At 29.3% G+C, this 10,983-nt stretch overlaps 1 protein-coding gene across 1 annotated transcript; it reads right to left on the bottom strand.

The window, feature by feature from the left end:
• Positions 1-9,229: 9,229 nt before the first annotated feature.
• LOC130968223 (organ-specific protein S2-like) lies at positions 9,230-10,728 on the bottom strand. Its single transcript, XM_057893390.1, has 2 exons — positions 10,633-10,728; positions 9,230-9,886 (listed from the first exon to the last, which is right to left on the bottom strand). Exons 1-2 carry the CDS (start codon positions 10,681-10,683, stop codon positions 9,419-9,421), a joined length of 519 nt encoding a protein of 172 aa, XP_057749373.1. The 5' UTR covers positions 10,684-10,728; the 3' UTR covers positions 9,230-9,418.
• Positions 10,729-10,983: the final 255 nt, after the last annotated feature.

Raw genomic sequence — 10,983 nt, 5'->3', positions numbered from 1 at the left:
ACCTCTTTACAGCCACCGATTCAAGTAAACTTTGTCCGATTCAAGTGCATATGGAGCCCGAGCCATCTATTCAGGTAAACTTTGCTGATTTGTTGTTCAGTTTAGGCCTAGGGTTATAACTTATCAGTTTATCAGTTTATTGTTTATTGCTGATTTATCAGTTTATCAGTTTATTGTTTATTGCTGATTTATTGTTTATTGCTGATTTATCAGTCTATTGTTCAGTTTATCAGTCTATTGATTTATCAGTTTATCAGTTTATCAGTTATTCAGTGCTGGTTCTGTGCTTAATGATTTAAACTTCAGCTGCTTGTTTATTGCTGGTTCTGTGCTTGATTTAAACTTCAGTTGAGTTTATTGGTTTTTGTTGAGGACTTGTTGGAATCAGTTTATTGATGCTGGAATATTTTTCAGTCTATTTTATTTTTTCAATCTATTTTATTGTTCAGTTTATTGAAATCGGTTTATTGTTCATATTATTGATGCTGGAATATTGTTGGAACAAGTCACACTTTGATCTTCAATTATTCAATTATACTAGATGTTAAGTGTAATTTCCAATATAATATCTTCTTTGAGCAGAAGGTGGTGTTATGGTGTAGTTGATTTACCAGATTATCATAATCTCTTAGCTGATTTATTATATTTCCATTGATTTTTGAATTGTAGGGCTCATGTTTGGGGCAGTTTTGCTTATGTTATGAAAGGCGTAAGCATGTCATTGAAACAACTTATCTTAGAGATTATGGCATCATGGATGGTGACCAGGTTAGTGAATGTTTAGGCTTACAATTTCAGTGAGAGGAGCTGGAATGCTGGATTGATGTCATTGTTACCCTGTTAATCCATTCATCTCAATGTCTATTGTACTTACTCCATTCCTCTTTACTCATGATATCTATATATTCAATTATGATACATTGTTAGTTTGTTATCCTACTATTAATCCATTCATCTCAATGTCTCTTTATTATTAGAATGTATAACTAGATTAGAATGCTTTTCTACTAGTGCTATATTATTATTATTATTATTATTATTATTATTATTATTATTATTATTATTATTATTATTATTATTATTATTACTATTGTCAACTATTGTGTATTTGTGTTTGTCGATTTCAATGTTATGACTTGTGAAATAGTATGGTTGTATTTTTTTAATTGATTGAAAAAATCGAACAAACCGAACCAAACCAAACCGAATTTAATTGGTTTGGTTTGGTTCGGATGGCTTCGAGAAAAAAAACCAAACCAAACTGAACCGCACTTTAATTAAACGATCGGATCAGATGACTTTTCTCTCAAAAATCGAACTAAACCGCACCGCGAACACCCCTAATCTTAAGATACAAACTGGAGATGTATTTAAAATCCGGTTTACGGATTGTCATTTTGATGAATCAAAATTTTTAACATTAGGGGGAGAGAATAAGCTTCCTGAAAAGGAACTTAATTGGAATGCATCATCGTTGATGCATTTAGATCCTCGATTAGAGCAATGTGAACTAGAAGTTCAAAAGATTATACATTTGCAAAGAATAGCAAATGAATTGCCTGATGCATTTTTCGATACAAAGAGGATAACTAAATCTTATATACTAGCGGAAAATGCTCCAATTCGAACTGATGTCCCAGTAGGACAAGTAGCCACTGAAGCAAATTCACGCCAGAAGCGTGGCAGACATGTCGGTTCCAAAGATGAAAATCTTCGAAAAAGAAAATAGGCAAATAGGATTCCTGTTGAAAAAGACATAGTAAAGACACCTACAGTTGTCCAAAATTCTGATATAGTTTTAACGCCAAAAGACGTTCAAGTACCTGAAAATTGTGTAAATGACGAAATCTCGATAAATTATGTCTTTACAGGAGAGAAATGGGACCGAAATAAGACAATTGTCAATGAAATATTTGCATATAATGTGCCATTGAATATCATGCATGAAAGTAAGGATCTTGAGCCAAGATCAGTCGAAGAATGTTGACAAAGGAATGATTGACCAAAATGGAAAGAAGCCATGAAGGCTGAGTTAGACTCACTTACAAAACGTGAAGTCTTTGGACCTGTAGTCCATACACCTGCAGATGTAAAACCTGTTGGATACCGATGGGTATTTGTGAGAAAACGAAATGAGAAAAATGAAGTTGTGCGCTACAAAACTCGACTTGCGGCACAAGATTTTTAACGAAGCAGTTCCCATCACAAAGGATAATGTACTCTTTTTCCTTCACTAAAATTTTTTTTCCCATTAGGTTTTTCTTTAGTAAGGTTTTAACGATGCATAATCCTAAATGGTCATCCAAAGGGGAGTGTTGTGATAATGATTATGATGTGGAAGCCCATTCATTATGGGCGGCTCACACATTCTCAAAACTGATTACATTAAAAAGGTTTGAAAGTGTAAACATTTCACCTCTATAAATAGTGAAATGTAATTGTACATTTGTGCACTACAACAACACAATAACATATCCACTTTCTCTTTCTTTTATACACATCAATAATATTCTTCTTTTTCTATTCATTGTTAATATTTCTCTTCTTCTCTTTTATATTGCTACATATATATAAATATATTTGAATCATCTCTTTTATATTGAAATAGTAATTGTGGTTAATATTATCTAATTATATTTCTTTATTTTATGTTTGTTATCTCTTATTTATTTATTTATTTCGCAACAATAACAAATTTAAGAGTTGATTAAAAAAATGAACTATGCATAAACTAATATTTAGATCATTTTGTCAAACAAAATATATTTTTTGAGATAATTTTATCGTTATCATTTTATAAGAATTATTTTGTCAAAATTAAGATCTTTTGAAAATCAAAATAATTATTTACTCTTAAAAAAAATAATTGTACGATTGTTGTGTTAATAATTTGTTCGATCGAATAATAAGATTATGAACCAAACCAATATTTATAAGACGGGAATAATGGTGATTATATTATGAAAAATTGAAATAATTAAAGGAACTAGTGTACTCAAATAATAAGTTAAGGATTAATAATATAAGCCAAAAGGAGGAGCTAATGGTGTATATATATTGAGATGAAATTACGGATAGCCCAAACCCCAAATAATGCTATGCAAGCCATCTTCGTATATATAATCAACTACATATATCAACAAAATTATTTATATATACACATTCTGTTCCTTTGTTATGACTTGTGAGAACTATTGAGTAATGATTTCACGTGCAAATGTATGTGGCTGAAAAACAACACTTTGGAATTTGGATTCTAGTTCCACTCAAACCAAGGGACAGTCAAAGATTCGATATTTAATGTTGTTAGGCCATGGCAGTTGCCACTTTTGCAACTGAAAAAAACCGAAACAGTGGGAGTGTATATGTGTGTGTGTGTGTTAGTTTGTTGTCAATTCTCAACTGTCCCTTGTGAAATGTAAAGCTTCCACAAATCACAATAATGATAATGATAATATATATAGATAGGTCAAATTATTGCAAGTGCTATTGGTCTCAATAAGTGATTGGATAATGCAAGGTTTAGTTTATTCTTACTTTAACTTACTACCGTGCTCTAAGTGTATATAAAAATAGTTTCTTGAAAAAGATCTTGGTTTTGAAAATTAGAAAGTAAAACCTTTACAAATATATCATTCTATTCCATGTGAAGACAACATCTTTAAAAAAAAGTAAAAAAAATAAATAAATGAATGAAACGTAAGGAATTTTTTTTAAATAACCTAATATATAGATGCAAAAGGCTATAATTGTTAATGTAATAACATTAAATAAGTTTACATGCTAGCTAATTGAGTAAGTTTCTTCTTTGTTTAATTTGTATGCTTCAAATTTTTTAAGCTCCTATATATAGTCTTGAGTTTATAGTTTTGGGTGATTTTTGTATTTGTATTTTGTGAACTAGACATAGGAAGATGTAAATAACTTTAATGTTAGTGTATAATAAATGTAAAGTTATCATGATTCATAATATATTTTTATGATTAATAAATTTAACAAATTTATCAAAAAATTTCAACACCCTTAATTAAGGGTACCAATATTTTTTTCATATATATTTAAGATTAATGTAATAATGAGTTCTAGTACATTTTAAATTTTAAATAATATAAAAAAAGGAAGCTAATGATGAATATATATATATATATATAGTAGCACATTAATGTATTTAGCAAGGTTGCGAGAACCGGACCGGTCAATAAACCAGTGAGGTCACTGGTTCAATGGTTCATTGGTTCGACCGGAATTCAACCGGAATTCAACCGGTTTAATTAAATATTAAATAAAATTATTAAACTTAATAAAATTCAATAATTTATAACTTAATAAAATTTAATATTTCACATAATAAATTATCCATTACTTAAGAAAAAGATTAAAAACAAAAGCCAGAGTGCAAAAAGCTCCATGAAGAAAATAAAAGTAAGCCAAATCGAAAAGCATCAGATCGGCAGATCCAAATCAAACACCAAAGGCAAGAAGCAATAAGAAAAAAGTGGCAAGAAAATAGAAGCAAACAATGGATGAATCATGAATTACCCCTATACTCATCACTGAATCAAACAGAAGCAACAAAACCCTATTTCTAAACAGATTCATGAAGCAGCAAAATTGAAGCAGCAAAAGGTAAAAATATTCTCAAAGCCACAACTATTGGCTATTGATTACAAACACACACAGTAACAAGAAACAACTCTATAAATATTAATAAGCACACATAAACACACAGAGAAAATAAGGATGACAAATTCCCCAACTGCCTTCAAACGCCCCAGCCTCAATTTGCTTGCAATGATCATCATTCAATCTCAAGTCACCAATAAACGCATCATAATAGAAAGCCAAAAACAGATTGAAGATTTATCAAACAGAAACCAAAATCATGTAATCCAGATAAACATGAAGCAGCAATTCAAAATCATGTAATCCAGATGAACATCAAGCAGCAACCAAAATCATGTAATCCAGCATGAACAAATAGGAATAGAAACATGAACAGAAAAATCAAATTATAAACATGTTCTGAACTTCTGATGAACACAGCTAACAAAACATGAACAGATGAACACATACTTAACAAATCATGAACAGAAAAATAAAAAAATTATAAAATCAAGCACAGAGTAGGCGACGATTAAATAGGAGCCGAGGTGGAAGGCAGAGTATTACCGGCGACGACGGTGGAGGCGGAGAGCTCGGCGACGACGGTGGAGGCGGAGAGCTCGGCGACGATGGTGGAGGAGAGGAGCTCTGCGACGGCGATGGAGGAGAGGAGCTCCGCGACGGCGAAGAGGGGCTGTGGGACGGCGAAGAGGGGCTGTGGGATGCGGTGGCAATGGCGGTGGAATGCGGTGGCGATGGTGGTGGCTATTAAGGTTCATGAGAGGGTGAGAGGGTGAGAGTTGAGACTGAGATACTGAGATAGTGAGATGAGGATTGGGAATTAGCCATTAGGGTTCGTGGCTTCGTGTATAGCCCTTTTTTTTTCCTTCAAAACGACGCTGTTTTGAAGTTTAATATGCAAACTAATAAACCGTAAAAAAATTGGACGGTTCACCCAGTTCACCGGTTAACCACCGGTTCAATCGGTTTTTCACCAATTTTCTGCTAGACGGTTTCTGATCTTATCCGGACCGGTTAGATGACCGATTCTTGATTTTTTCTAGTTGAACTGGCCAGTCCGGTTCGGTTTTTAGAACCATGGTATTTAGAATAATGATAACATAGATCAAGTATGCATTAAGACATCATATTACCTAAAAGGTGCGTACCTAAATTTAGAATATTCTACCCTCTTTTTTATTTGAAAAAATGGTACATAGATCCTGATTTTTTAAATTTTTTGACAAATATATCTCTGACAAATTTTAAATACAAAAAAGTTTTTGATTTTAACAAATGGAGGATAATTTAATTCTTCCGTCTATTTGTCTCTCATATACTAAACGAAATTGGCTGACGTGGTTGAAACGGTATCCAGGTGTCTGTTACAGTACCACGATGGAAGGGGAATAAAGTTCGAAGAACAAATAAATCCTTGCTAATGAAAACGACGTCGTTTTGCAAATAAAGTTCGAAGAACAAATAGGTCCTTGAAAATTTAGTTCATTATACTTCTATTATGAGAATTTAGTTTATAAAATTATGCTTGTATTTTAAAATCTAATTAACTTGTTGTATTCTGCAATTTAGATTATTTGTATTAAAATTGCAGAAATTGGGCTTGTTCTGTTTCTACTTTTTTTTCTTAAATTGCATTAGTTCAGTTTTCTCACATTAGTTAGCATTAGTTAAAATTAGTGCATTTGTGTATTATATTATAATTGGTTAAATTGCATTAGTTCAATTTTCATCGTACCAGTGGCATTAGTTAGCATGAGTTCATTTATGCATCAAGTTAGTATTAGTTCACTTATGTGTCATTCATGTATTAAGTTAGCATTAGTGCATTTATGTATTATATTAGAATTTGTTAAATTACATTAGTTCAATTTTCTCGTACCAATAGCATTAGTTAGCATTAGTTCATTTATGCATCAAGAGTGCACTAGTTCACTTGTGCATCATTCTTGTATTAAGTTAGCATTAGTGCATTTGTGTATTATATTAAAATTTGTTAAATTGCATTAGTTCAGTTTTTTCATACTAGTGGCATTAATTAGCATTAGTTCATTTATGCATCAAGAGTGCACTAGTTCACTTGTATATCATTCATGTATTAAGTTAACATTAATGCATTCGTGTATTATATTAAAATTTGATAAATTGCATTAGTTCAGTTTTCTCATACCAGTGACATTAGTTAGCGTTAGTTCATTTATGCATCAAAAGTGCATTAGTTCACTTGTGCATTATTTGTGTATTAGAATTTGTTATATCAAGGACATATTTGTCTTTCGAACTTTATTTATAAAACGATGTCGTTTTCATCAGCAAGAACCTATTTGTCCTTCGAACTTTATTTCTCTTTCAGTGTGGCACCGTAATGGATACCTAGACACGGTTTCAACCATGTCAGCCAGTTCCATTTGGTGTATGAGAGGCAAATAGACGGAAGGATTAAATTGTTCTCCATTTGTTAAAGTTAGGAATTTTTTTGTAATTAAATTTTTTCAAGAATATATTTGTCAAAAATTTAAAAAGTTAGAGATCTATCTATTTTTTTTTTTTTTGTGACACTCTACGGCTCTTATTTTTGTACGGTAACTTTTTGTCAAAAATTCAGCTAAGACTACAGAGCCATTTCTATACATAAACTCGAATGATATATGTTTTTGGACAAAAGACTTGACAAAAAGATTCCCTTAGTTCTCTTCCACATAATGGGCTCATCATGATCTTAATAAACTCACTTGGGGAAAGAGGAATGGACCTTCATGTGGTTTGGGTTTAATACTTAATCGACTGGGCTTCCGGTTGAATATATTTGGATAAAAAAAATGAGCATGGCCTTAGGCCAGTTTTTTATAAGCAGAGGCTGAGCGGCCCAAGAAATAAAAGAAAACTAAATTAGGGAAGAGCGAGAATTTTGCGTATTCTTGGCTAATTTTGTTTTCTCTTAACATGATCATTCAAACATAAAATTACACATATTCTTTTTAGTTTACACACAACTACTACCAACAAAATGCTATTGTTCAATGAGCATGAACCATGTAGCATGCGTATTCTAATTAGGATTATGTTATGTGTAGACCAAAATTAATCATCAAAGTCTGCCACCAATATAAAATACATGCTAGAATATAAATATATATTGAAAATAAATTAAATCACACATATATTTATATACAAATACATTAGTGGCTAATTTTGGTGTACGAGTAACATTTGTGTTCTAATTAAGATCTGTCAATTCATATAAAAATAATACCATATTATTTATTAGAGTAATATTACGTGTACATCAAAAACAGTCATTGTCAAAATTAGCTATCAATATAAAATATATGTTGGAATATAAATATATATTAAAAATAAATTAAATCACATATGTATTTATACACAAATACATTTGTGACTGATTTTAGTGTACAAAAAACATTTTTGTATTTATTATTGGATACAGAGAAAGTTACTACACACAAGTTTCCAATTGTGCGTTAATCCATCTTTATTTAATATATTAGTCTTTTTTATTAAAATAAACATAAAATATATTAATTTAATATTATTGATGAATACAATATCTTTATTCATATCTTATCTATTAAACATAATTTTATATCTTTATTTCCTTATTTCAATGTTCCATACTTATAAACAAAAACAACCTAATATATAGAATCAGATTTCTAGCACCCTCATCTATCTAGTCCTTTGTTCCATATTCTTGATTATTTCTCTAATTTATTATTGTTTTATCTTGTTATTAGTCTTTTAGCTGGGAAGAGTATCAATATTCAAATCATGCATGATGTAATGTGGGGAAAGCCTTCTAATAATGGTCGACGACAACAATATATTTCATTTGTAGTAGAGATATCCTAACATAAAACCCTCCAAAAAAGAGCCATGCCTAACACAAACTTGATATAATAATAATAATAATAATAATAATAATAATAATAATAATAATAATAATAATAATAATAATAATAATCAAAGTCAAAATATTTTATCAGATGTTAAAAAAAATAAATTAAAAAATTCAACTCGTGATCTAAATAATTTAACACAAAAGATAAAATACTTTTAATGATTATTTTATCACAGATAATAAAAAGAAGAAACGAGAGTCGAATACACGACTATATTCGATTGCCAACTTTTTTAACATACAGTCTACAAGTTACTCTTTAAATATTTCAATTCTCATATTTATAATTTTGGTCTCTCATTATTATTTAAAACAAAAATATAATTTGTACATCAAAATCAATTACTATATATACATATATAAATAGATATATAATCAATTTATTTTTAATATATTTTTTTATTTTAATGTGTATTCAACTAATAATTAATTTTAATATATACTTAACATGTTATTTAAATTATGGATTTGTCCCTAATTTTAGAATTGGTTCAATTTTATCAGAGATATAATTATTCATATTAGTTTTTCTTATCAGATTAAGTTATTGAAAAAAAGTAGTATCATCCCATGATATTTACCAATCAAAGCAAACCCATCGTTAGTCATCACAGGCGGAATTAGACTAAATTTTTAGAGAGAAGCAAAAATTAATTTTATAATATAAAGAGATTAGACTAAATATTATGGGGGACTGAATTAAAATTTTTATATAATTTATAAAAAAAGCCTAGGATTTAGAGGGAATCATTGTCCCCCTTTCTAATTTACATGAGACTGCGATTCTGAACCATTATTATTTGGACCACGAAAGAAGTGGCCTATTTATTATATATTCAATACATAGAAAGTAACTGCACTCAAATTTCCAATTGTGATCTAGTCATTATACTTAGTGACACTTGGAATGGGTTCAAATTCTTTATTATAAGTAGTAACACTTGGTCTTGGTTCAAATTCATTGTTCTTCAACTTAGAATAATGTATATTGTCATTGTTGTAAGCTGTAACACTTGGTCTTGGCTCAAATCCACCATTTTTCAACTTGGATTGAATATTATCATTGTTGTAAGCAGTAACACTTGGTCTTGGCTCAAATTCTTTATTCTTCAACTTAGAATGAATATTGTCATCATTGTAAGCTGTAACACTTGGTCTTGGTTCAAAATCTTCTAGAATCATCTCTATTTCCATGATCACTTTCTTCTCTTCACATTTCTGCTTATTAGGACCTTCATCAAGTAATATCTCTTGAGCATTTGGCTTATTCTCAGCCTTCAATTGGAGAAGGCTTTGAAATCCTTCTACCATTCCTGGCTCTTTTCTTGATTCCACAGAGGTAACAAACTTATCCACAAAAAATATGAGAACATCAATACAATAATCTCATCAACTCCCAATTCAGGAAGGTTACATTAGATAATTTTAATTTATAAACAAATATAAAAATGAATAATTAAAAATAATTTCAAGATTAATTATTAAAAATTCTACTGTAGAATTATTTATGCATGATTTTAGAATATAATGAAGCATATAATGCCTAGCACAAAAAAAGGGGGGTGTATATGCTATGTTCCTCGTAATATTTCATCAATATATATTAATTATTTTGTTAGTTTTATAATTTTATTAAATTTATAATTAGATTTCTATAATTTTTAAATTTAATTTTTAGGTTATCTTTTATTTTATAATTAAAATTTTGTCAATATAAAAATTATTAAAGTTAACAGAAATTTTTTTTATAAATTAAAAATATTCACAATTAAAAATTTAATTAGATATTGGATCATATATTTTTTAAAAGTAATATTCTATTATTTTTAATATTTTTGATACAAAAATAAATTTAATTATAAAATTAAAAATAATATATATATATATTTAATTATAAATTTAATAAAATTATAAAAACTTATGAATAATTAAATTATATATATGTATACTCTAAGTTACTATTGAGTATGAATTGATTGTTGACGTTAATGAAGGAGTACTAGAATGCAAGAACAAATAATGAGTTAAAGACAATAATGAAGTACACCATTATAATCAAAAGTGCAAATAAATGAATGAAAAGGAAAGCATACCAAAAGGAGGAAGAGAAGGGAGAGGGAAGCAAGAGTAGTTGGCTTCATCATGATTCTCAAGCCTCACTTTTTCTATTATTGCTTTGTTTGTCTAGTATGTATGAGTGTGGAATGATAGGTCATCTAATCATCTATTTATAGGATAAGCAGCATATGATAGTGGAATATCATATAAATTATTACTGGATGACTATTACTTATAATTAACTTATGGAAAATTCAAAAGAATTATTTTATTTTCATCTGGAAAAATATTTTGTTTTGATATATATATGTAGGTCCAAAAAATTGTTAAAGAATTTGGATTTCTGTAAATTGATTTTAGAAAGCTCGAATTGTTATTTGGAATGA

This window comes from Arachis stenosperma, chromosome 3 (genome assembly GCF_014773155.1).
Source record: "Arachis stenosperma cultivar V10309 chromosome 3, arast.V10309.gnm1.PFL2, whole genome shotgun sequence".
NCBI lineage: Eukaryota > Viridiplantae > Streptophyta > Magnoliopsida > Fabales > Fabaceae > Arachis > Arachis stenosperma.
Note: the sequence above shows the minus strand (reverse complement) of the source record. Positions and strands in the feature narration are given on the sequence as shown.

What these genes read in the sequence shown, in the direction of transcription:
- LOC130968223 (XM_057893390.1), bottom strand. Translation starts at nt 10,683, where the DNA reads ATGATGAAGCCAACTACTCTTGCTTCCCTCTCCCTTCTCTTCCTCCTT. An exon ending in CCCTTCTCTTCCTCCTTTTG is followed by an intron (nt 9,887 to 10,632) that starts GTATGCTTTCCT and finishes TTTGTGGATAAG; the next exon opens with TTTGTTACCTCTGTGGAATC.